Source organism: Hyla sarda, chromosome 9 (assembly GCF_029499605.1).
Source record: "Hyla sarda isolate aHylSar1 chromosome 9, aHylSar1.hap1, whole genome shotgun sequence".
Lineage (NCBI taxonomy): Eukaryota > Metazoa > Chordata > Amphibia > Anura > Hylidae > Hyla > Hyla sarda.
Window position 1 is genome coordinate 57,288,437 of NC_079197.1, and position 26,889 is coordinate 57,315,325.

Here is a 26,889-nt window from a genome sequence, read left to right on the forward strand (position 1 = left end):
ATATCAGCAGTCACCCCGGCCCGGTCCCCGCCCGGCGCGCGGCGGGGGCCGAAATTCCCACGGGCGTATGGATACGCCCTTCGTCCTTAAGTACCAGGACGCAAGGGCGTATGCATACGCCCTTCGTCCCCAACAGGTTAAGGGGGTACTCCGGTGAAAACCTTTTTTCTTTTATATCAACTGGTGGCAGAAAGTTAAACATATTTGTAAATTACTTCTATTAAAAAATCTTAATCCTTCCAGTACTTATTAGCTGCTGAATGCTACAGAGGAAATTCCTTTCATTTTGGAACACTGATGACATCACGAGCATAGTGCTCTCTGCTGACATCTCTGTCCATTTTAGCAACCATGCATAGCAGATGTTTGCATAGCAGATATATGCATAGCAGATGTATGCATAGCAGATGTATGCTAAGGGCAGCATGGTGGCACAGTGGTTAGCACTGCTGCCTTGCAGTGCTGGGGACTTGGGTTCAAATCCCACTTAGAGAGAACTGTGCTCGTGATGTCATCAGAGAGCATTCCAAAAAGAAAAGAATTTCCTCTGTAGTATTCAGCAGCTAATAAGTACAGGAAGGATTTAGATTTTTTAATAGAAGTAATATACAAATATGTTTAACTTTCTGCCACCAGTTGATTTAAAAGAAAAACAGGTTTTCACCGGAGTACCCCTTTAAGGAGTTAAGGACACATGCCTTAAATGTATGGGGCTGTGGGCAGATACTTTATGCACAGTATCGTACATTTACAGTAAATGTGCTCATGTCAACGTAAGTTCCACCTGCTGTCAGCAGCCTTAGACTCACCGCTAATGTCGGACATCAGCAATCATGCTGATGTCTGCCATTTACCCTTTAGATGCCATTAGATGCCATCATCAATAGGGAAAATAGAGTTGCAGGTAGGTTTAGGGGGGTCTAATTGGATCCACAAAGTGCAATTACAGGGGTCCGATGAGTGCAAATGTAGGCCAGTGATCTTCTACTCTTATACATGCAGCAGGATGGCCCATCTTCTTGCACAGGCTGCTTAGGCATAGACTGCTTAGGCAGGCTGTACAAAAAGATTTGCCATAGTACTGATCAGTAGTGTTGAGCGGCATAGGCCATATTCGAATTCGCGATATTTCGCGAATATATGGATGAATATTCGTTATATATTCGCTAAATTCGCATATTCGTAATATTCACGTTTTATTTTCGCATATGCAAAAATTTGTATAAGCGAAAATTTGCATATGCGAAAATTCATACACCAGTCTCACACAGTAGTATTAGAGCCTTCTTTACACCACACAAGCTGGAAGCAGAGAGGGATGATCACTGTGATGTGTACTGTGAAAAAAAATATGAATATTCGTAATTGCAAATATATAGTGCTATATTCGCGAATTTGCGAATATGCAATATTCGTGAATAAAATTTGCATTGCGAATATTCGCGAGCAACACTACTGATCAGTACAATGTTATTGCATTTTTGGTCACATCATATGTTGGAAGAAATTTATAAAAGGCTGTAAAAAATAAAATAAAGATGGTACCGACTGTAAAAACTTAAAATCACAGTACAAAAAATTTGCCTCATAAAGTCGTGTATATGGAAAAATAAGTAATAGGGATCAGAATAGGGCGATTTTGTCTAAAATGTTTGACTTTTTTAAAAAGCAGTACAATAACAGAAAAGTATGTATACATGGGTATCATTTTATTCAATTTCCCTCCACTAATAATAGGTAGTGTATAGATGTACAAGCGCTACCTAGGACTAAGGGAGGTAAAATAGCTGCCGATTTATTGTATATGGTTCCATGTATACCATATACTAAAGAATGCATACTCTAATAATATAGAATAATCAGCGCTAATAAATCGATTTAAAATAATGAATGAATGGCAGTATAAAAATATATAAATATTATTTAAGAAATAAATAGATAAATAAATAAACGGCACAATCTATGAATGTAAAAGAAAACCTGTATTTATTGTTCACAGGATAATATCTAGAGGTGCCAGGGTAATGATGGTAGAAATTATCAAAGTGCAACGTGCTGAAAAAAAGAGAGGGTATATAGAGGGCATATAATTAATATACTCCAGTACCATATAACTAACAAAAACTCTTGTGATAGATAGTAAGATCAGTACCTGTAATTCTGGATGAGTATGTTCATTGATTGGTAGGAGTCTATTATTGAAGTGCGATGTGCTGCAGGTATGGTGCAACGTGCTGCAGACCGACCAAAAAGTGCAAAATTGTTGTAGGCGAGGTAAGGACAATAAGTGTGTTAGCAATAATTGATATACAGTATTGGAGAAGTTGGGAGCAATATTATAGCTTCTCAGATTTTTTGAAAGAAATTAGCTCAGGTGCAGTACGTGCTGCAGTAGGTTTCAATGTACCTGAGTTTTTCTCTGTAGAATGGTTGCTCCGGCAGTGCACACTCGCCACTTCATGTCCGTGGAGAGGATCGCAGTAAGCAGGTTATTTGCTGTATGGTTGTTCGGGAGGGAACGGGAGTAAGCCCCAGCCGGCGGAGTCTCAACCGTTGTCTTTCCCACTGGATTCCGGTAGATTCCGATGACGTCGTCACTGCCAGTGACGTCACTACAGATAGCAGAGGAGGACAAGTTCCGACGCGTTTCGGAAGTGTTTGACTTCCTTCGTCTGGGATGACGTGTCTTATCTCCTCCTGCTTTTTATGGAATTCCGGACCATGTTGGTAAGTGGAAATAATTCCTGTGCTGCGTTTGTGGTGAATATGGTATTACTATACTTTAAATGTCTTGTTTAAGAAGATACTAGTAAAAACCAAACATTTCCATATCCATATTTAAGCCTTGGGGGGCGAGCGTGTTTAGTTCAAATATCCATCGGCTTTCTGCCCGTGACATTTGGGCTATATAATCGCCGCCCCTCCAATATGGTATGATCTTTTCCAGGCCAAAAAATGTAGATCCTTTTATTTTTGATTGATGTTTATCTTATTATGTTTATCATCTATAAATCTTTTCCAAAGGACCAGATTCACACCCAGCGCACCTTCCTTAAAAATGTTTTCTTCTTCCCAGTGACCTACATAGAGGTTTGAATAACTGGGTGCGAATCTGGTCCCCATCGCCGTCCCCCACTTCTGCACAAAATATGTATCCTCATAATAGTTGTGACTTAAAATAAATAAATGACATTCTCCAATATGATATACTTGTTCCTGGGCTGGGACATTTTTGTATATAGTTTTTAAAAAAATTTCTCACGCTAACCTTCCCTTGTTGTGCTCAATGATGGTATACAAGGAGGTGACATCCAGTGTCCCTATAATATATCCTTCTCGCCATTCAATTTCCTTTAAAAGTTGTAATGTATGAGTCGTATCCTTCAAGTATGCAGGGAGTTGGACCACACATTTTTGAAGATGTAGGTCCACGTATCGGGATAAGTTTGCTGTCAAACAATCTACCGGGGGTCTCCCTGGGGTTTTTTCTAATGATTTGTGGATCTTAGGTATATGATAGAAAACCGGTATTTTGGGTGTTTTAACCATTAGATATTATTTTTCATTTTTATTCATGATGCCACTGTCTGTGCCTTTTTTGATTAAAGTGCAAAGTTTCATCTTGTAAATATCGGTGGGATTATTTTTTAATTTCTGGTATGTGCGACTATCCCCCAACATACAAAGTGATTCTTTTGTGTAGCTAGCAAGGTCTTGTATAACGATGCTGCCCCCTTTATCAGCGGGGCGTATGATTATATCATTGTTTTTTTGGAGAGATTTTATAGCTAACGTTTCCTGTTTAGTGAGATTGGTTTTGCTATATTTATTATGTGTCTTCATTTTTAAGTTGCGTATATCCTTAGTTACCATTTTTTCAAAGGCAAAAATTGCGTCTGAATATTCATTTTGCGGATGAAATGTACAACGTTTTTTGAGATTGGTGTGCAGAACACCCAAGTTGGGGGGCCCATTCTGTATATTTGTGCAAATGGGATTTTTTATAAAATATTTTTTGAGGCTAAGGTTACGCATATTTTTAACCCAATGAATGTATCAAATTTATCCAATGAGTTTGTCGGTGCGAATTTTAGGCCCTTTTGCAGAAGTTTTTCTTCATTTTTATTCAAGGTGTAGGAACTTAAATTGTAGATTTTTTGTTTTTGTAGTAGGGGTTCGTCAGTTCCATTTATTGTTGTACATGTTTCCTTTGCTCGTCTCTTTTATTGGGTGCGTTTCCCGCCCCTACAGCCTCTTTTTAGCCCCTTGTTTCTCTCCTCTGAAAAAAATCATGTTTAATTGATTTTTTGGGGATTGCTCCTAAATCTCTATTGGGTGTAAAACTTGATTGTGCCCCAGGTTTACTGGTTTTTGTATTAATCTTCTTTTTATATGTACTCTGGCTATTTTCATGTTTTTTGTGTTTTGTATATTTAGTGCCCTGACTCCTAGGTTCTAAAATGATGGGAGGATCTTCATTAAGGACACTATATCTGTTGTACGTAGATATTTCAGAGGGTCTTAATTCATTATGGCTTCCTGATCCTGCCCCTATGTCTACACTTATTTCCACAGACCTTGGTGTGTCATTTCCCGAATGCTCATGTGTTGTGAAAATGCTGTAATTCAGATCTTGTTCTGCAGTTTTTTCACCACAGGTTTCATCAATCATCTGCAGTTCTTCTATATCTTCTGTAAAGATATGTGTATTTTCTAAATGTTTATTTTGTCCCTCTGGGACTGCATCTCTGTAAAATTTTCATTTTTTCTTTTGTATTATTTCATCTTCTTTTTGTTTTATTCTATATTTTATACTTGCTGATAATTTGGTTATTTCTGAGTGATTCTTGTATGGTTGTATACTTCTAAATATTTCTGAAATTAGGTTTTTTGTTTTTAGTAATTTTTTTTTCATTTTTCTATGATAAATTGAACAGCTTTTTTTGAAAAGTCGTGGAATAATTCATCCCACTCATCCAGGGTGTCTGGGCCCCCCAGATCTCCTGATAAAGATTTCTGAACAACTAAGCCTTTCGGTACTATCCCAGTCCAAATATTTCTCTAAAGTAGCCACTTCCCAATGATCTCTCATTTCCGTAAGAGGTCCTCCAATAAAAGTACAACTACTACCAATTCCATTTGCAATCAAAAAGTTGGTTTTTATCCCTGCCGCCTATGACCAGCATGTACAGCCACGGATAATAAAAATCCTATATTCACCATTCAAGACAAAGAAAATTCCATTATAAAAACCATCTCACATCATATAAATCATATATGAGTCATATACAGGATACGCTGCCCATGCAATAAAATGTATGTGGGCCGCACAAAGAGATCGCTAACTAAACGGATTGGTGAACATATATATATTAGGGATCGACCGATATCGATTTTTTAGGGCCGATACCGATAATCTGTGGAGGTTAAGGCCGATAGCCGATAATTTATACCGATATTCTGGTATAAATTATCGGCTATTTCTCCATTGCGCCAGCATAATTCCACTGTGGCAATTGAACAGTATACACAGTTTGTACACCACTGCCTTAGTCACTCTCAGACCCTCTGTTATCCTCCTTCAGCCACTAAGTCCCCCCCAGATCCCCTTGTCTCCACCACCACACTTTTCTGCCCGACTCTATAATTATTAAAACTTCTCTGCCATCAACCACACACACACACACCTCTCTGATGCTTTATTATCTTCATACCCCCCCCCTTTTTGATTTTCCACACTCCAATTACAGCCCCCTCCCTCATTCCATACTGCTCTTTCTCTCCCCCATCCTCCTTTTCACCCACCTTGTGGGGAGGACAGCTGAAGCAGCTCTGTGGCGGCGGGATGTCCTCCTCCTCCAGCCAGGGTACGGACCGTGACGTTAGGCTCGTGCCTGCGTCGTGTGCTGCGTCCCTGCCTGTTAACTCATCACTGGTGTAATAAAGAAAACTGTGTCCCTGTAGCAGAATGTGACTCTCCTCCACAGGGACACAGTTTCCTTTATAACACCGGCCCAGAGCGAGGTCCCCTTCAGTGCCGAAGGGGAGGAGAGCGGGGAGGTCCACATATGCTTTATTAAAAGAAAAAGTGCAAGGGCAGATGAACGGCCACTACCGCCTCCTGACATTCGGGGCTCCTTTGCTGACATATGGGGCTCAGGCCCCGGATAATTTGACCTAGTGACGCCCCTGCCGTGGATGGCAGCGGGAGAAAGGTGAGGGAGTGGAGAAGTGGAGGAGCGGAACAGCTGACGGCTTCCTCTTCACCGTGCTGTCAGGCAATTGCTCCGCACGGCAAAACAAGGCGTGCGCACAAATTGCGGGACTTCAGTCCCGGCCTGAAGTTCAGGGCCGGGACTGAAGTCCCGCGATTCATGCGCACGCCTTGTTTTGCACATTATCGGCATTATCGGCAGGTTAGAAGCCGATACCGATAACGGGAAAAAACTTGAATATTGGCCGATAATATCGGCCGTGCCGATAATCGGTCGATCCCTAATATATATATATATATATATATATATATATATATATAACATACATAGAAGCTTTGAAGGACACCCTTTATCTAAACATTATAAAGATAAACATCAATCAAAAATAAAAGCATCTATATTTTTTGGCCTGGAAAAGATCATACCATATTGGAGGGGCGGCGATTATATAGCCCAAATGTCACGGGCAGAAAGCCGTTGAATATTTGAACTAAACACGTTCGCCCCCCAAGGCTTAAATGTGGATATGGAAATGTTTGGTTTTTACTAGTATCTTAAACAAGCCATTTAAAGTATAGTAATATCATATTCACCACAAACGCAGCGCAGGAATTATTTCCACTTACCAACATGGTCCGGAATTCCATAAAAAGCAGGAGGAGATAAGACACGTCATTCCAGACGAAGGAAGATGAACACTTCCGAAACGTGACGGAACTTGTCCTCCTCTGCTATCTGTAGTGACGTCACTGGCAGAGACCAAGAACCTATCAGAATCTATCGGAATCCAGCTGGAAAGACAGCGGTTGAGATGCCGCCGGCCGGGGCTGACTCACGTTCCCTCCTGAACAACCATACAGCAAATAACCTGCTTACTGCAATCCTCTCCAAGGACATGAAGTGGCGAGCGTGCACTGCCAGAGCAACCATTCTACAGAGAAAAACTCAGGTACATTCAAACCTACTGCAGCATGTACTGCACCTGAGCTAATTTCTTTCAAAAAAATCTGAGAAGCTATAATATTGCTCCCAACTCCAATACTGTATATCAATTATTGCTAACACCCTTATTGTCCTTACCTCGCCTACAACAATTTTGCACTTTTTGGTCGGTCTGCAGCACGTTGCACCGTACCTGCAGCACATCGCACTTCAATAATAGACTCCTACCAATCAATGAACATACTCATCCAGAATTACTATCTATCACAAGCGTTTATGGTAGTTATATGGTACTGAAGGATATTAATTATATGCCCTCTATATACCCTCTCTTTTTTTCAGCACGTTGCACTTTGATGATTTCTACCATCATTACCCTGGCACCTCTAGATATTATCCTGTGAACAATAAATACAGGTTTTCTTTTACATTCATAGATTGTGCCGTTTATTTATTTATCTATTTATTTCTTAAATAATATTTATATATTTTTATACTGCCATTCATAATTTGAAACCAATTTTTTTGCGCTGATTATTATATATTTTTAGAGTATACCTCCACTAATAATATTTTAGTTGCTACACAATACATTTTATGGTAAAATGAAAGGTGTAGCTACAAAGTCCATTTGGTCCTACAGAAAAAAAAAGCCCGCATATGGGCCCATGGATGTACAAATAAAAGAGTTATGGCTCTTAGAAGGCGAGGAGGAAAAGCAAAAAATGCTAAAAATTTACTGAATCCTCAAGGTCAAAATCAGCTCTGTCCTTGAGGGGTTAGTCTTGGAATACAGACCACAAGTCAATCCAAAAGCCTCCCCCCCTCTCCACACACTGCCTTCTCTATATACTGCTCACTATACTCCCTATATACAGCTTATATGGCCCCCTATCTCACATACTGTATACTGCACCCTATCTCACATCTACTGCTCCTTATCCTGCTATATACTGCTCCCTAAAACCTTCCCACCCCTACATACATTCATTTCTTTACCTTACCCCCTGAACCCCCCCCCCCCAATACTTTCCCTATTACCTTCTACTCATCTGTGCACTTATGCTGGCCTTTTCAGGTTTGTGCTGCTCTTTGGGCTCTGTGCAGCCCAAACAGCTGTAGGACAACATTCCCATTATAGCATTCTTCTGCATTTGTGCAAAAATAATTTTTACCACAATGTTGGCCAATTTGCTGCAAAATGCAATAATATTGCAGTGGTTCTGTCTTTCTGGGGGCCCTCTTAGGGCTGGGGGTCCTGGGCAAATTCCCCCCTGGGCATCAGAAGCGCAGGTAGTCTTTAAACCCGCTCCTGGTGCAGTTTAGAGTTAATTTGCTTATTGTTTGCCTAAGATTGTGCTATATTTTGGGAATGGCAAAGCAATTGGGTTAAGAAATATATGATTTTATTCAGGATCACCCAAACTAACCATCTGTATATTCAGCTTCGTGGAGTTCTGCAAGGTTATGCAGGAAGCAATGGAATTGCATAACCTTTGATTCAATTCAATAAATATCTATTATATAACATTTTAAATATTTAGATATTTTGTTTTACCTGACCAATTCAATAAATCTGTCTCTTGAGGCTTCACTCACATCCTGATCGTTTATTGCTAGGATCTGATCTCCTGAAAGTAGCTTGTTTTCTGATGGACCTCCTGAAATGAAAGGAAGCTGAAATTCACCCAGTAAATGAAGTACAAGATACAGAAATATAGGTGCTTTCATAAAGTAATAAGCAGAAATTAACATTCTTATGTCACTTATGGCTACTAAGAGTGGTAGAGCAATATTGTTTTATAGCTGCAGTGTTGCAAATAACGTTGGAATGTTGTTTTCTTTTTGTTGTGACATTTGTTAGGCCAATGATAAAGTCATAATCTAATTAAAATATAGCGTAATATGCATGTGACTAAAAGTCTGTTTTGCCCCAGCCTAAAACAGTATTTTAAAATTATTGTTGTTTGGATATTTTTAATTTATACTTTAGCTTATTTTCACATGATGCAATTTGCGTGCAGAATTCCGCATTGGAATTCCACACGTAGATTCTGCAGCAGCAGAGTCCCACTGATTTAAATGGGATTCTGCTGCGGTTATCACATAGCAGAATTTCTGCACCGGAAATATCTGGCAAGGAAATTCAAATTTCAGTGTCCGAAGAAAGAATAGACCTGATTATTCTTTTGGCAAACTCCGCACGCAAATGCATTGCCGTCTATGAGGCGGCACATTTCCATGAGGTCCTAGCGGTGGCTTGTTCTGCTGGTGCTCTGCTGTCACGTGAGATTTTCCATGCATACATTCCCCTGTGTGAACATAGCTTTAGTATTTATAACCAGTTATACAGAGGCACTGTCCGGTGATTCATTTCAAAGATCGCTTACTGCTGTTAAAATTCAGCAATAGTCTGACACTTTATTTTTAAGCCAATAAGATCAATTTCATGCAGCCTACATAAGGCCATGTCTGTATTATAGCCACAAAATCAGGAGCCATGCTTCTAGTATTGTGATGTTACAGGGCATGTCATATCATAAACTCAAAGTAAAAACTAAAAAGTGTGAAGTGTATATACACATGAGCAAAGATTTAAAAGCAACCTAAATTATCAGTGTTGATAAGAAGTCACTGTTAGAGATGAGCAAACTGAACCTGTGTTCGGCTAAGACTCGAAATTTAGGCAGAAGGAAGAAGGAGGAAGGATCAGATGATGTCAGGAAAACCTGTATTATCTTTTAAACAGCTCTCCCAGCCAATCAGGTGACAGTATAGAGATTATGTCAAAGCCCCTTTTTTTTGTTTTACTCTAATAGTGAAAAAGCAGTGCATAGAGGTTTTGTGTCACTTTTATGCACTTTCAAGGATGATAATCCTGTTGCTAGGGGCAAAATTGGATTTATTTTTCACAGCTTGAAAAAATTTCTTTACTGCTTCTTTATTTTCCAGGCACAAAAGCTGTTGCCCCTCCCAACAAGGGATTGTTTTTGGACCACTTGGAAAAAGCCATTGCTTCCTAAGATATAAATGCCAGCAGGCATTTGCCTCCAAAAAGGAATCATTTTTGGACAATCATTTTAAAAAACAATAGAAAATTCACTAGTGCAGTTTGATTTTATTTAACCTGTTATTTACCATTGGGTACCACCTGTTTACCCACAGCCATACCCAGAGGAATAACTTGCATCTTTAGGGCCCTATTGGAAACATATTAAACAGGGCCAACATCTGTGCACCATTTATAATAGTGGTGTCTTCCTATGGGGCAGAGGTGCCTTTGGGCCCCTTTAGGCACCAGGGCCCACAATGCGACTGCTACCTCTGCACCCCCTATAGTTTTGCTCCTGGCCATACATGCTGCTATAACTTTGAAATGAACTGTGCCTTATACACGTTTTTGGACTGTTGGTATAATACAGGTTCGAACAGAACTATTTCAGTCAGGGCCAGAACTTTTTGGCAAACCATCAGAACTGAACTTATGAATGTACTTATCTCTAGTCACCATACATGGAAAGTTAGGATCATTAAAGGGGTAGTCCGGCGACACAAAATTATTTTCAAATTAATCTCTTACCCAAAGTTGGACACTTTTCTAATATACATCAATGTACATTAGACATACTTATACTTACCCTCCCTCAGAAATTCTGTAGTTCAGCTGGTTTCTTTTGTGATGTCCCCGCAGTGCTGCCCTTCCTCCCCTCCCTTTTCTGTTACAATACATCATCGCCCTCCTGTGCTTGGGGCTTGGTTGACATGAGACATCTCTACCTATGTAACTGTGTTCCACTGATCAGAGCTAGCATGCCCACAATGAGATGAAATGGCAGAGGGGCAGTGGGAGGGAATGATCTGAGGGCTAGGAGCAGAATGAATCATGGGATTTATCCTAGGGAAGAATATGCTGCTGGGCTGCAGATGCAGAAGTGGATCACATTTTTGTCTGGTGAGGCAGTGTAAGAGAACACTAAAGAAGGATAGTTTTTAAGAAAATAGCACAGAAGCAGCATGTACAGTATCTACACAACAACTGCAGCCCAGCCCCCCCCCCCTCCCTCCACCCATGGAATTGAATAATCCCTTTAATAGCAGTTCCTATATAAACTGCTGGAACTGTATGTATATGGAGGAGTGTTTAAACTAGGGATTGGGGAATGACAATGCAGTTTGATATAGAACGGGGACTTGTTAATGTACCTGGGGGTGGAGCAGAGTGAGCAGTTAGAAGAGAATTAGAATAGGGATAGGCTTAATAGAAAAAAAAACTCATGCACCTCTAAAGTGTATGCTAATGCTTGAAGCCTGACCGATAAGATTGAGGAACTGAACTTGATAATGTCTTAGGAAATTGTATACCACAATTAGGCTGTTATTATGGGGAACTTTAATACTATGGAATACTAGGTACAGTTTTGCACCAAAGTACAAGAAAGACATAGAGGAGCTGAAGAGGGTTCAATGACAGAAAACTAAAGTAATAAATGGAATGGAAGGATTACAATACCCCAAAAGATAATCAAAATTAGGGTGATTTTGAAAAAAAAAAAAAGATGGCTAAAAGGTGTCCAAAAAACTCTCTCTGTGTCTGTCTATCTCTATAAATATATTCATTAATTTCAAACGATAATTTGTTTTCCCTTAGTCCTGACAGTGGCACAGATGGGGTATTCCACCCCCCCCCCCAGACTGGTTAAGACCAGTGGAAATTTTATTGACAACCTTAATTAAACTAATTAATGGACCCTCCCACCCTCATACATATAGGGGAAGAATAACCCAGAAGAAAATAGAGGGAGGGATTGTTGTGCCACTGTTAGGACTGAAGGGAAAACAAATTATCTTTAGAAATTAACGATTCCCTTACGTCCTAATCAGTGTCACAGATGGGGATTTATCAAGCACTCATGCCCGGCGGAGGATAAGACCGACCGCCCAAAAAAGGAATAGCTAGCTATTCTGGAACCCACTCTATAGTGTGAGATAAAAGGGGAGTGTGAGCTCAAGGAAGCTGACTTACAGATGAGTTCCAACGGAATCGAGCTTCTCTCTGCAAAAGAAGTAGCTACTGCTCTAGTAGAGGGAGCTTTAACAAATTCAGGGGGCTCCAGACCCTGAGAAACATGAAACTCCCAAATAGCTTCCTTAATCCAGCGACTTATAGTTGGTTTGGAAGCCTTGTGGTCCTTTCGGGCACTAGAGAAAAAGATAAGAAGGCTTTCATCCTTACGGAATTCCTTGGATCGATACAGGTAAATCCTGAGACATCTTGAGAGGTCAAGGGTACGAAGGCCTTTATCTTCTTCCGAGGAGGGGAGAGGAGCCAATACAGGAAGGGAAATAACCTGGTTGATGTAAGTAAAAGTTGGCAAAAAACTTAAGAAGAACACTGTCCGGAGGAACTGAATGTAAGGCTCAAAAGCTGATAAAGGCTTGGAGTTCTCCGATTCGTTTTGCAGAGGTGATTGTCAACGAAAAGGTTACTTCAGGAGTTAGAAACTTTAGATCCACCTCCTCCAGAGGCTCAAAGAGGGGAGATGATAACCCCCTGAGCACGACTGATAAATTCCAAGAAGGGAGGGTTGAATGACTGTAGGCTTAATTCTGGAAGCTCCTTTCAGGAATCTTCTAATTAGGGGTTCTTGAGAAAGGGACATATTGAGGAAAGCTGATATAGCAGAAACTTGCACTTTAAGGGTAACATAGTAACATAGTTCGTAAGGTTGAAAAAAGACCAGAGTCCATCTAGTTCAACCTTTATCCCTAATGAGTCCCTACTGAGTTGATCCAGGGGAAGGCAAAAAACCCTCATACTAGAGGTAAAAATTCCTTCCCGACTCCAAATATGGCAGTCAGAATAAATCTCTGGATCAACCTGCTGTCCCTAAATATCTACTATACATAACCATCAATGTTATTTTTCTCCAAAAATGCATCCAGACCCCTTTTGAACTCGTTTACAGAGTTCACCATGACCACCTTTTCTGGGAGAGAATTCCACCGTCTCACTGCTCTTACAGTCTGTGGTGGTGTAGAAACCTTCTTTCCTCTAAACGTAGAGGATGCCCCCTTGTTATAGCTACAGTCCTGGGTATAAATAGATCATGGGAGAGATCTATGTCCTGCCCCTGATATATTTATACATAGTTATTAGGTCTCCCCTAAGCCTTCTTTTTTCTAAACTAAATAACCCCAATTCTCATAATCTTTCTGGGTACTGTAGTCCTCTCATTCCCCGTATTACCCCGGTTGCCCATCTTTGAACCCTCTCCAGCTCCACTATATTTTTCTTGTACCCTGGTGCCCAGTACTGTACACAGTATTCTATGTGTGGTCTGACTAGTGATTTTTACAGCGGTAGAATTATTTCCTTGTCATGGGCATCTATGCCCCTATTGATGCACCCTATGATTTTATTTGCCTTGGCAGCAGCTGCCCAACACTGGTCACTACAGCTAAGTTTACTATTAACTAAGATCCCTGTCACGATGCCGGCTGGCAGGTAGTGGATCCTCTGTGCCAGAGAGGGATTGGCGTGGACCGTGCTAGTGGATCGGTTCTAAGTCACTACTGGTTTTCACCAGAGCCCGCCGCAAAGCGGGATGGTCTTGCTGCGGCGGTAGTGACCAGGTCGTATCCACTAGCAACGGCTCAACCTCTCTGACTGCTGAAGATAGGCGCGGTACAAGGGAGTAGACAGAAGCAAGGTCGGACGTAGCAGAAGGTCGGGGCAGGCAGCAAGGATCGTAGTCGGGGGCAACGGCAGGAGGTCTGGAACACAGGCTAGGAACACACAAGGAAACGCTTTCACTGGCACAATGGCAACAAGATCCGGCGAGGGAGTGAAGGGGAAGTGAGGTATAAATAGGGAGTGCACAGGTGAACACACTAATTGGAACCACTGCGCCAATCAGCGGCGCAGTGGCCCTTTAAATCGCAGAGACCTGGCGCGCGCGCGCCCTAGGGAGCGGGGCCGCGCGCGCCGGGACAGGACAGACGGAGAGCGAGTCAGGTACGGGAGCCGGGATGCGCATCGCGAGCGGGCGCTACCCGCATCGCGAATCGCATCCCGGCTGGAGACGGTATCGCAGCGCACCGGGTCAGTGGAGCTGCCCGGAGCGCTGCGGTAGCGAGAGAGAAGCGAGCACTCCGGGGAGGAGCGGGGACCCGGAGCGCTCGGCGTAACAGTACCCCCCCCCTTGGGTCTCCCCCTCTTCTTAGAGCCTGAGAACCTGAGGAGCAGACTTTTGTCTAGGATGTTGTCCTCAGGTTCCCAGGATCTCTCTTCAGGTCCACAGCCCTCCCAATCCACCAAAAAGAACCTTTTTCCTCTGACCGTCTTGGAGGCCAGTAGCTCTTTCACTGAGAAGACGTCAGAAGAACCGGAGACAGGAGTGGGAGAAACTAATTTGGGAGAGAAACGGTTGATGATGAGTGGTTTAAGAAGAGAGACATGAAAGGCATTAGGAATACGGAGAGAAGGAGGAAGAAGAAGTTTGTAAGAGACAGGATTAATTTGGCACAAGACTTTGAAAGGACCAAGATAGCGTGGACCCAGTTTGTAACTGGTGACACGAAAGCGGACATATTTAGCGGAGAGCCATACCTTGTCTCCGGGAGCAAAAATGGGGGGAGCTCTTCTTTTCTTATCGGCAAACTTTTTCATGCGAGATGAAGCCTGTAAAAGAGAATCTTGGGTCTCTTTCCATATGGTGGAAAGATCACGAGTCACTTCATCTACAGCGGGCAAACCAGAGGGCAAGGGAGTAGGGAGGGGGGGAAGAGGGTGACGGCCGTACACCACGAAAAATGGGGATTTGGAGGAAGATTCAGAGACTCTAAAGTTATACGAGAATTCGGCCCATGGTAGAAGATCTGCCCAATCATCCTGGCGGGAGGAAACAAAATGTCGTAAATAATCACCCAAGACCTGGTTAATTCTTTCTACTTGTCCATTGGATTGAGGATGATATGCAGAAGAAAAGTTTAATTTAATCTTGAGTTGTTTACAGAGAGCCCTCCAGAATTTTGACACGAATTGGACGCCTCTATCCGAGACTATCTGTGTGGGCAACCCGTGAAGACGAAAAATGTGTACAAAAAATTGTTTAGCCAACTGAGGCGCTGAAGGAAGACCAGGAAGAGGGATGAAATGTGCCATCTTGGAGAATCGATCAACGACCACCCAAACAACAGTGTTGCCACGGGATGGGGGTAGGTCTGTAATAAAATCCATACCAATCAGAGACCAAGGCTGTTCGGGGACAGGCAGAGGATGAAGAAAACCAGCGGGCTTCTGGCGAGGAGTCTTATCCCGGGCACAGACAGTGCAGGCTCGCACAAAGTCCACGACATCCGTCTCCAGAGTCGGCCACCAATAGAAGCGAGAGATGAGTTGCACAGATTTCTTGATGCCTGCATGACCTGCGAGATGGGAGGAGTGACCCCATTTGAGGATTCCGAGGCGTTGGCGTGGAGAGACGAAGGTCTTTCCTGGAGGAGTTTGCCTGATGGAGGCTGGAGAAGTGGAAATCAGGCAGTCAGGAGGAATGATGTGTTGCGGAGAGAGTTCAACTTCCGAGGCATCCGAGGAACGAGAGAGAGCATCGGCCCTAATGTTCTTATCGGCAGGCCGAAAGTGAATTTCAAAATTAAATCGGGCAAAGAACAGAGACCACCTGGCCTGGCGAGGATTCAGCCGTTGGGCAGACTGGAGATAGGAGAGGTTCTTGTGATCGGTGTAAATAATAACTGGAAATCTTGATCCCTCCAGCAGATGCCTCCATTCCTCAAGTGCTAATTTAATGGCTAGAAGCTCTCGATCCCCGATGGAGTAGTTCCTCTCCGCCGGAGAGAAGGTCCTAGAAAAAAAACCACAAGTAACAGCATGCCCGGAAGAATTTTTTTGTAGAAGGACCGCTCCAGCTCCTACAGAGGAGGCATCAACCTCCAATAGGAAGGGTTTAGATGGGTCAGGTCTGGAGAGCACGGGAGCCGAAGAAAAGGCAGACTTGAGCCGTTTAAAGGCGTCTTCCGCTTGAGGAGGCCAAGACTTGGGATTGGCATTTTTTTTGGTTAAAGCCACGATAGGGGCCACAACGGTAGAAAAATGTGGAATAAATTGCCTGTAATAATTGGCGAACCCCAAAAAACGTTGGATAGCACGGAGTCCGGAGGGGCGTGGCCAATCTAAGACGGCAGAGAGTTTGTCTGGATCCATTTGTAGTCCCTGGCCAGAGACCAAGTATCCTAGGAAAGGAAGAGATTGGCATTCAAACAGACATTTCTCTATCTTGGCATAAAGTTGATTGTCACGAAGTCTCTGAAGAACCATACGGACATGCTGGCGGTGTTCTTCTAGATTGGCAGAAAAAATCAGGATATCGTCCAGATATACAACAACACAGGAGTATAAGAGATCACGAAAAATTTCATTAACAAAGTCTTGGAAGACGGCAGGGGCGTTGCACAGGCCAAAGGGCATGACCAGATACTCAAAGTGTCCATCTATAGTGTTAAATGCCGTTTTCCATTCATCCCCCTCTCTGATGCGGATGAGATTATAAGCACCTCTTAAGTCCAGTTTGGTAAAGATGTGGGCACCTTGGAGGCGATCAAAGAGTTCAGAGATGAGGGGTAGGGGGTAGCGGTTCTTTACCGTGATTTTATTAAGACCGCGGTAGTCAATGCAAGGACGTAGAGAGCCATCTTTTTTGGACACAAAGAAAAATCCGGCTCCGGCAGGAGAGGAGGATTTACGGATAAAGCCTTTTTTTAAATTTTCCTGGATGTACTCCGACATAGCAAGAGTCTCTGGGGCGGACAGAGGATAGATTCTGCCCCGGGGTGGAGTAGTGCCCGGGAGGAGGTCAATAGGACAATCATAAGGCCTGTGAGGAGGTAGAGTCTCAGCTTGTTTTTTGCAAAAAACATCCGCAAAGTCCATATAGGCCTTAGGGAGACCGGTTACAGGGGGAACCACAGAGTCACGGCAAGGGGTACTGGGAACCGGTTTTAGGCAGTCCTTGAAACAAGAGGGCCCCCAACTCTTGATCTCCCCAGTGGACCAATCCAGGGTTGGGGAATGGAGTTGAAGCCAGGGTAGTCCAAGGAGGATTTCGGAAGTGCAATTGGGGAGGACCAAAAATTCAATCTTCTCGTGATGAGGTCCGATGCACATTAGAAGGGGCTCCGTGCGGAAACGTATGGTACAGTCCAATCTTTCATTGTTTACACAATTGATGTAGAGGGGTCTGGCGAGACTGGTCACTGGGATGTTGAACCTGTTGACGAGAGAGGCCAAAATAAAATTTCCTGCAGATCCGGAATCCAAGAAGGCCATAGTAGAGAAGGAGAAGGCAGAGGCAGATATCCGCACAGGCACAGTAAGACGTGGAGAAGCAGAGTAGACATCAAGGACTGTCTCGCCTTTGTGCGGAGTCAGCGTACGTCTTTCCAGGCGGGGAGGACGGATAGGACAATCCTTCAGGAAGTGTTCGGTACTGGCACAGTACAGGCAGAGATTCTCCATGCGGCGTCGTGTCCTCTCTTGAGGTGTCAGGCGAGACCGGTCGACCTGCATAGCCTCCACGGCGGGAGGCACAGGAACGGATTGCAGGGGACCAGAGGAGAGAGGAGCCGGGGAGAAAAAACGCCTTGTGCGAACAAAGTCCATATCCTGGCGGAGCTCCTGACGCCTTTCGGAAAAACGCATGTCAATGCGAGTGGCAAGATGGATGAGTTCATGTAGGTTAGCAGGGATTTCTCGTGCGGCCAGAACATCTTTAATGTTGCTGGATAGGCCTTTTTTAAAGGTCGCGCAGAGGGCCTCATTATTCCAGGATAATTCTGAAGCAAGAGTACGGAATTGTACGGCGTACTCGCCAACGGAAGAATTACCCTGGACCAGGTTCAACAGGGCAGTCTCAGCAGAAGAGGCTCGGGCAGGTTCCTCAAAGACACTTCGAATTTCCGAGAAGAAGGAGTGTATAGAGGCAGTGACGGGGTCATTGCGGTCCCAGAGCGGTGTGGCCCATGACAGAGCTTTTCCAGACAGAAGGCTGACTACGAAAGCCACCTTAGACCTTTCAGTGGGAAACTGGTCCGACATCATCTCCAAGTGCAGGGAACATTGGGAAAGAAAGCCACGGCAGAATTTAGAGTCCCCATCAAATTTATCCGGCAAGGATAGTCGTAGACCAGAAGCGGCCACTCGCTGCGGAGGAGGTGCAGGAGCTGGCGGAGGAGATGATTGCTGAAGCTGTGGTAGTAGCTGCTGTAGCATCACGGTCAGTTGAGACAGCTGTTGGCCTTGTTGCGCTATCTGTTGTGACTGCTGGGCGACCACCGTGGTGAGGTCGGCGACAACTGGCAGAGGAACTTCAGCGGGATCCATGGCCGGATCTACTGTCACGATGCCGGCTGGCAGGTAGTGGATCCTCTGTGCCAGAGAGGGATTGGCGTGGACCGTGCTAGTGGATCGGTTCTAAGTCACTACTGGTTTTCACCAGAGCCCGCCGCAAAGCGGGATGGTCTTGCTGCGGCAGTAGTGACCAGGTCGTATCCACTAGCAACGGCTCAACCTCTCTGACTGCTGAAGATAGGCGCGGTACAAGGGAGTAGACAGAAGCAAGGTCGGACGTAGCAGAAGGTCGGGGCAGGCAGCAAGGATCGTAGTCGGGGGCAACGGCAGGAGGTCTGGAACACAGGCTAGGAACACACAAGGAAACGCTTTCACTGGCACAATGGCAACAAGATCCGGCGAGGGAGTGAAGGGGAAGTGAGGTATAAATAGGGAGTGCACAGGTGAACACACTAATTGGAACCACTGCGCCAATCAGCGGCGCAGTGGCCCTTTAAATCGCAGAGACCCGGCGCGCGCGCGCCCTAGGGAGCGGGGCCGCGCGCGCCGGGACAGGACAGACGGAGAGCGAGTCAGGTACGGGAGCCGGGATGCGCATCGCGAGCGGGCGCTACCCGCATCGCGAATCGCATCCCGGCTGGAGACGGTATCGCAGCGCACCGGGTCAGTGGAGCTGCCCGGAGCGCTGCGGTAGCGAGAGAGAAGCGAGCGCTCCGGGGAGGAGCGGGGACCCGGAGCGCTCGGCGTAACAATCCCTAAGTCCTTTTCCACATCAGTTGTCCCAAATGTGCTCCCATTTAATATATAACCCCGTCCCAGATTTTTTATCCCCATGTGCATTACCTTACATTTATCAGTGTTGAACCTCATCTGCCACTTCTCAGCCCAAACCCCCAAACTATCCAGATCCAATTCTAACAGTGCACTGTCCTCTATTGTGTTTACCGCTTTACAGAGTTTAGTATCATCTGCAAAGATTGCTACTTTACTATTCAATGCCTCTACAAGGTCATTAATAAATATATTAAATAGAACAGACTGACCCCTGTGGTATCCCACTAGTAACAGTCACCCAATCAGAATAAATACCATTAATAACCACCCTCTGTTTTCTATCGCTGAGCCAGTTACTTACCCACTTACACACATTCTCCCCCAGCCCGTTCCTTCTCATTTTATGCACCAATCTTTTATGTGGCACCGTATCAAATGCTTTGGAAAATCCAGAGATACGACATCCAGTAATTGTCCCTGGTCCAGTCTGGAGCTCACCTCCTCATAAAAGCTGATCAGGTTAGTTTGACAGGACCGATCCCTCATAAAGCCATTCTGATATGGAGTCATACATTTATTTTTATCAATGCACTCCAAAATAGCATCTCTTAGAAAACCCTCAAACAATTTACAAACAACGGAGGTTAAACTAACAGGTCTGTAATTTCCAGGGTCACCTTTTGTCCCCTTTTTAAATATTGGCACCACATTTGCCATACGCCAGTCCTGGGGAACAGTCCCTATTATTATAGAGTCCCTGAATATTAAAAATAGAGGTCTGTCTATTACAATACTTCATTCCTTTAGAACTCGGGGGTGAATGCCTTCTGGACCTGGCGATTTGTCTATTTTGATTTTTTGTAGGCGGCACTGTACTTCCTCCTGGGTTAGACAGGTGACCTATAATGGGGAGTTTGTCTAATCACACTGTATTTCACCTGGCATTTCATTTTCCTTGGTGAATGCAGTGGAGAAGAATTTGTTTAATATATTTGCTTTTTCCTGATCCCTGTTTATAATTTCTTCCTCATCATTTTTTAAAGGGCCAACACTTTCATTTTTGAACTTTTTGCGATTTATATAGTTAAAGAACATTTTGGGGTTATTTTTACTCTCTTTGGCAATGAGTCTTTCTGTCTCTATTTTTGCGGCTTTTATCTGTATTTTACATATTTTAACTTTTTCTCTATAGCTTTTTAATGCCTCTTCACTGCCGTCCTGTTTTAGTAGTTTAAATGCTTTATTTTTGTCATTTATTGCCCCCTTAACATTTGTATTCATCCATATTGGTTTTCTTTTATTTCTGACCCTTTTATTCCCATAGGGTATATAAATCTTACAGTGAGAATTTAATATATTCCTAAAAGTCTCCCATTTAGTGTCAGTATTCAAATTCTTGAGGACATTATCCCATTTTATATTGTTAAGGGCTTCTCTGAGTTGATCAAACTTTGCCTTCCTAAAGTTCATTGTCTTTGTGGCCCCTAGAGAGATTCCCTTATTGAAGAACACATTATAATGTTCACTATTTCCTAGGTGTCCTTGTACTTGCACATCAGTTACTCTATCAGATCTGCTGGTTAATATTAAGTCTAGTAGGGCGCCCCCTCTGGTCGGGCCTCTGTACCATTTGGGACAGATAATTGCCTTTAGCTATAGTCAGAAACCTGTTTCCTTTATGAGATTCACAGGTCTCAGACTTCCAGTTTATATCAGGATAGTTAAAGTCCCCCGTTATTATCACCTCATTTTGATTTACTGCCTTGTTTATTTGCTTCAGTAGTTGATCTTCTGCCTCTTCCATTATGTTTGGTGGCTTATAGCAAACCCCTACCAGAATTTTTTTCTTTTTATCTCCATATATTTCTTCCCATAATGTCTCCACATTATCGTTTCCCTCCCGTATATCCTCCCGCAGTGCGGCCTTCAGACTGGACTTTATATAAAGACAAACTCCTCCCCCTTTCCGTTTTGTCTGATCCTTCCTGAATAGACTATATCCCTGTATGCTGACCGCCCAGTCACAGCTATAGTCCATCAAAGTCTCTGTTATACCCACTATGTCATAATTTTTTTCAGACATCAACCACTCCAGTTCCTCTGTTTTATTGGTCAGACTTCTGGCATTAGTCAACATGCAATACAATGGTGTATGATTTATCTTCCTATGAAGCCTATCCCTATTAACTATTTTAACCTCTCCCTCCGCTCCACCACCAGGTATATTACTAAGTCCCCTCTCTCTATCTCTATCCAGTCCCTAGTTTAAACACTCCTCCACCCTTCTAGCCATCTTCTCCCCAAGCACAGCTGCACCCTCCCCATTGAGGTGCAGCCCGTCCCTACCTTAGAGTCGGTATCCGTCAGCCCAGTTCTCCATGAACCCAAATATTACCTTGGAAGTCCTTGCCTTAAGCTTGCAGCCTAAGTCCCTGAAATCAATTTTAAGGACACTCCACCTACTTCTTACTTTGCCATTGGTGCCAATATGTACCATGACTGCTGAATCCTCTCCAGTCCCACCCAGCAACCTGTCAACTCGATCCGCAATGTGCCGAACTCGAGCGCAAGGAAGACAACACACTGTTTGGCGATCCCGGTCTTTGTGAATATGATAATCCTTTGCCCAATGCATCTTGCAGGAATTGAAGAATGGTAGGGATGGAAGGATTCTTGGAGGATAGTTGGCGCAGGCAATACCTTGATGAAAATATTTTCCAAATTCTTTCATAAGCTTTTGTAGTAGCTTCAGATCTGGAGTGCGATAGACTCGTCAAGACCGCCCCTGAAAGCCCTTCTAAGTGTGGAAGGGACTGATCAACCTCCAGGCCATCAGGTTGAACATTTGTAGGTTGTGAGTGTCCCCTGACACTATTGCTTGCCGTAGGGGAAGCCTCCAAAATTGACCTTGACTCATTTGAATGAGTTGAGTGAACCAAGCTCTTTTTGGTCAGTATGGAATGATGGCTATCACAGAGACTTGATCCTGCCTGATTTTCAATCAATACCCTCAGAATCAAGGAAAAGGGAGAGAAGATGTAGGCCAACCTGAACCTCCATGGGATTGAGAGAGCATCTACTGCCACAGGATTGTCTTCCCTGTGGAGGGAGGAGAATCTCTCCACCTTGGCGTTGAACCTTATTGCCATGAGATCGATGTCTTGCATACCCCACCTGAGTGATATCTGGATGGAGAGACAACTCTTCAGTTGGAAGACCCCTGCTCTGGTGGTCTGCTATGACATTGTGAGTTTCCCAGATATGAACAGCCAACAAATGGCCCAATACAGAATCCCACCTATCTCTCTCAAGAGACTTTGTGACCTTGTGCCTCCCTGTTTGTTGATGTAAAGTACAGCAGTCATGTTGTCCGATTGAACTCTTACCACCTTCCCTAGAATATGAGGTGCAAAATGGAATAGGGCCAGACTGATTGCTCTCATTTCCAGGAGATTTGAAGACAGCAATTCTCCTGTAGAAACCAGGTCCCCTGGACTGTCATGTCCAATAAGTGAGCTCCCCAACCTTCAAGGGATGTGTCTGTGGTAAGTATGATCCACACAGATGGGATCAAAGACTTGCTGTCCTGAAGGTGAATCCACCAATTCAGGGAGGACCAGACTTGAGGAGACAGGGAGTGCACAGAACTTAGTCCCACTGGACTGTGATCCCACTTGGCTAATACTTCCGACTGAAGCGGACGTAAGTTCCAAAGTGCCCAAGGTATCACCTCTGCGGTCGCTGACATTAGACCCAACATTCTCATTAGATAGTGAATTGTAACCTTCTTGGTAACAAAGAGGAGTTGGGCTGTATCCTGAACCCGTAGCTTTCTTTTGGGAGTTAGATGAATTGTCATTGCTACAGAGTCCAGAAAGAACCCCAGGAATTTCACTGAGGTGGCTGGTTGGAGATTGGATTTGTTCCAATTGATTATCCAACCTGGCAGATAAAGGAAGGATACAGCTGTCTGAATATGTTGGGATAGGATTCCTAAAAAGGAGGCTTTGAGAAGCCAATCGTCTAGGTAAGGGACTATGGTTAGTCCCTAAAGTCTCAACGCCACCACCATGGAAACTATTACCTTGGTAAATGTGTGTGGGGCTGAAGAAATTCCAAATGGGTAGGCAACAAACTGATAATGCCATAGAACTCCCTGAACTTGAACAGCGATCCTTCTGGACCCAGTGTGGATGGGGATATGAAGATAAGCATCCTTGAGGATAAGCATCCAAGGTTGCCAGGAAATCCACAGGCATTTGAAGATTGATGACAGACTGATTGGTTTTCATTCAGAAACGTTTGGGTCTGACAGACCAGCTGAAAAACCTTAAGGCTATAATCATTCTCCAGTCCCCAGTGACCTTGGGCACTAAGAATACAGGAGAATAGATGCCTGCCCCCTGTTCCTGAATAGGAAGCTCCTCAAGGGCTCCCTTTTCAATATATTCCAGAATATAAGTTTCCAGAAACTTCTGTTTGTGGGAAGGTAAAAGTTTGGTTCTCACAAACTTGTCTGGAGGAATATTGTCCAACTTCACTCCGTAACCCTCCACTATAATGACAAGGACCCAAGGATCCTGGATGTGAGCCCGCCAGGCAGGCAAAAAATGTTGAAGGCGACCGCCTACCAGAAGAGAGGGAAAGGGGACTTGAGACAGGATAGGGGAACTGGAACAAATCCAAGAGCCTTGGGGAGGCCCGTAGTCAAGGGACCCTTGGAACCCCTGGAGCGCTTAGTGCCCCTCTTTTGGTGCCCCCAATCTTTTTGGGTTCTAGCTTGGGAACCGGACCTGTTCCTATCCCGCTTGCCTCGACCACATAAGGGCTGCTGGGGAAGAGATTTCCCTTTCCTGTCAGACACCCCCTCCATTATGTGGTTGAGTTCAGTCCCAAATAATATGCCAGGTTTGCAAGTCATTGCATAGAAGATATGCTTTGATGAGGTATCAGACCACCAAGGTTTGAGCCATAAGAGCAAAGGCCCCGCAGAGGCAAGAGCCATAGATTTTGATGCTAGCTTCAACTGTTGGGGGGGGGGGGCAACATCACACACATAATCGATAGCAAGACTTGCTGTCTTGCAAGAAACCAGGATGTCATCCCTTGAGACCCCTTGGTCTAGGTTGGCCTGGAACTGAGAGTACCTAGCTCTCAGAAATGTAGCTACCTCAGGGGAAGATATGGCCACAGAAGCCGAAGCCAAGGCAGTAGAATAAGAGCGCCTAAAGGCGCAGTTGGCCTTGCGATCCATGGGATCTTGAAGGCTGGAGCCATCATCAGAAGGGACCAAGGTTCACTTGGATAGTTTAGATATGGCCAAACCTTAGGAATGGGACCCCAGGAAGACACCTGGTCTTCCTTCATAGGGAACAAACTCTTGAACCGCTTGGTAAGAAAGGGACCCATCTCCAGATTTTTCCACTACATTTTTATCAAAGACAGGAGGGAGTCATCTGCTTTAAAGGCCCTTGGCCCGTTAGAGGCAGAAGTAGAGGCTTCACCCCCGTCACCATCATGACCCCCCGACCTGACGGACCTTAGAAGCCAAAATGATGTAAAGTACAGCAGGATGATGTTTGAGAATCCTCACGAGTGGCTTCCCCAGACAACTCCATAGACCTAGGTGGCAAAGATGGTCTAGCCCTCTTGGTGGTCACTAGTTGCTTCAGCTCTTCAATGGAGGCTCCCATGGTACTCATATTTGAAGAATCGAAATCTTTAACCCAAACCACCATATCTTGGATAGATGGTTCTTGCTGGGCCTGGTACCAAGCACGGCAGGACAGACAGCTGAAGAACTGATAGTTGTCCTCTAGTAGTGCCTGGCAATTATGGCACTGAAGATGCTTTCTTTTAGAGGTAGAATTTTTAGGAGGCGCCTCCCTAGATCCGTCAGCTGATGACATGCTCTAAAAATAAAAAAAGAGCATTATACAAAGGAAAGGGAAGAAGGGAAAAATACTATTATCCCAGAAGGAAAGAGGTTTTCCCACAAGGAAAACAGAAAAAGCAACAAATGTTGCAAATAACGATAGCAAGAATGCAGCAGAGGTAAGAAGTACTTGGACAAAGTTGCAAGAACAACCGCACCAGGAGGCCCAAAGCCTGAACTGGCTGGCTTAAATGGGCTCCTGAGCGTTAATTCCGGAACTCTTAGCTTAGGGAAAAATAAAATATAAAAAAAATAAAAAATAAATAAAATGTATATAGCAAGGATATAAAAAAAATACAACCAAACTAGCCTAAAAGTAGAGGTGGCTAGTCTAGCAACCTGGAAAATAAGTAAAATCTAAAAAAAATTAAGCCTTGGAGCTTAAAGGAAACATCCAGACTGAAAACCGGAAGTGACGTCAGACGCCGAGCGCTGACACGAACCGATCTGACCACGGAGCGCAGAGCACGATCACAGGAGGAAAAACCCCGAAGGGATATATAGGCACGCATGAAGTGCCGGAGCTGGCAAAAAAGATACAGGGAGCAGCAACGCAGCAGAGTAAGTGGACAAAACATGCCCAGAAGGTATGTTAATAAAGAAACCTCCAAAAACAAAAGGAGGAAAAGAAGGGGTCAAGAAACTGGACCTGCATTAGTCAAAACCTGTCCGGAGGACAGAAAAAAACACAAGGGGGACTGGGATATTCGTCTACTATATGTAAGGAGGGGTGTGGGAGGGTCCACTAATTAGTTAAATTAAGGTTGTCAATAATATTTCCATGGGTCTTAACCAGTCCACAAGGGTGGAATACCCCATCTGTGTCACTGCTTAGGACATAAGGGAAATTGTAGATATATATGTTAGGGGCACAGGGACGGACTGACAGGTTGGGCCCTCGGGCCTGCTCCTTAGTGAGGGCCCACAGCTGCCAGTACTTTATTTAAAAAAATATTTTTTAATGCTTAATCTCCCCCCTGCATTATGCAGGTCTTCATTGGACAGTCACTAAGAAGAAGGGATTTCAACACACAACATAATGGCAGTGACTGCCCGACCAGGACCTGCTTTGTACCTTCTGAATACTGGAGGGGGTGATGTCTGTCAGGACCTGTGGTGATGTCACAATCATGTTACTTGTGGGGGCGGAGCTAAAAGTCATGTTATCTGGAGCAGCCAGGAGAGAAGAATGTGGATGGAGAGTTCTTCCTGTAGCCTGCAGTCTGACTGTATGTGAAGTCACTGTATAGACCAGTGTTTCCCAACCAGGGTGTCTCCAGCTGTTACAAAACTACAACTCCCATCATGCTGGAGGCACCCTGGTTTGAAGACACTGATATACAGTGTATATATATATATATATATATATATATATATATATACACACATATATCTGTTATACTCCAGAGCTGCACTCACCATTCTGCTGTTGGAGTCACAGTGTACATTCATTACATTACTTATCCTGTACTGATCATGAGTTATATCCTGTGTTATACTCCAGAACTGTACTCACTATTCTGCTGGTGAGGTCACTATGTACATACATTACTTATCCTGTACTGTTCCTGAGTTATATCCTGTAGATATTTTATTTAAAAATAAAAAACATTACAATAATTATAAACGACACCATAACAATAACATACAATATATAC

At 43.9% G+C, this 26,889-nt stretch overlaps 1 protein-coding gene across 5 annotated transcripts in view; it reads right to left on the bottom strand.

The window, feature by feature from the left end:
• Nucleotides 1-26,889, bottom strand: part of FRMPD3 (FERM and PDZ domain containing 3) — a 445,976-nt gene that overhangs the window by 370,809 nt on the left and 48,278 nt on the right. For 3 of the 5 annotated variants that reach the window (XM_056539303.1, XM_056539306.1, XM_056539305.1), the window contains one exon: nucleotides 8,716-8,818. In XM_056539303.1, coding sequence (XP_056395278.1) covers nucleotides 8,716-8,818 — 103 coding nt within the window. Of the gene's footprint in view, nucleotides 1-8,715; nucleotides 8,835-26,889 lie in introns of all 5 variants that reach the window. The other 2 variants (XM_056539304.1, XM_056539307.1) reach the window with 1 other exon arrangement.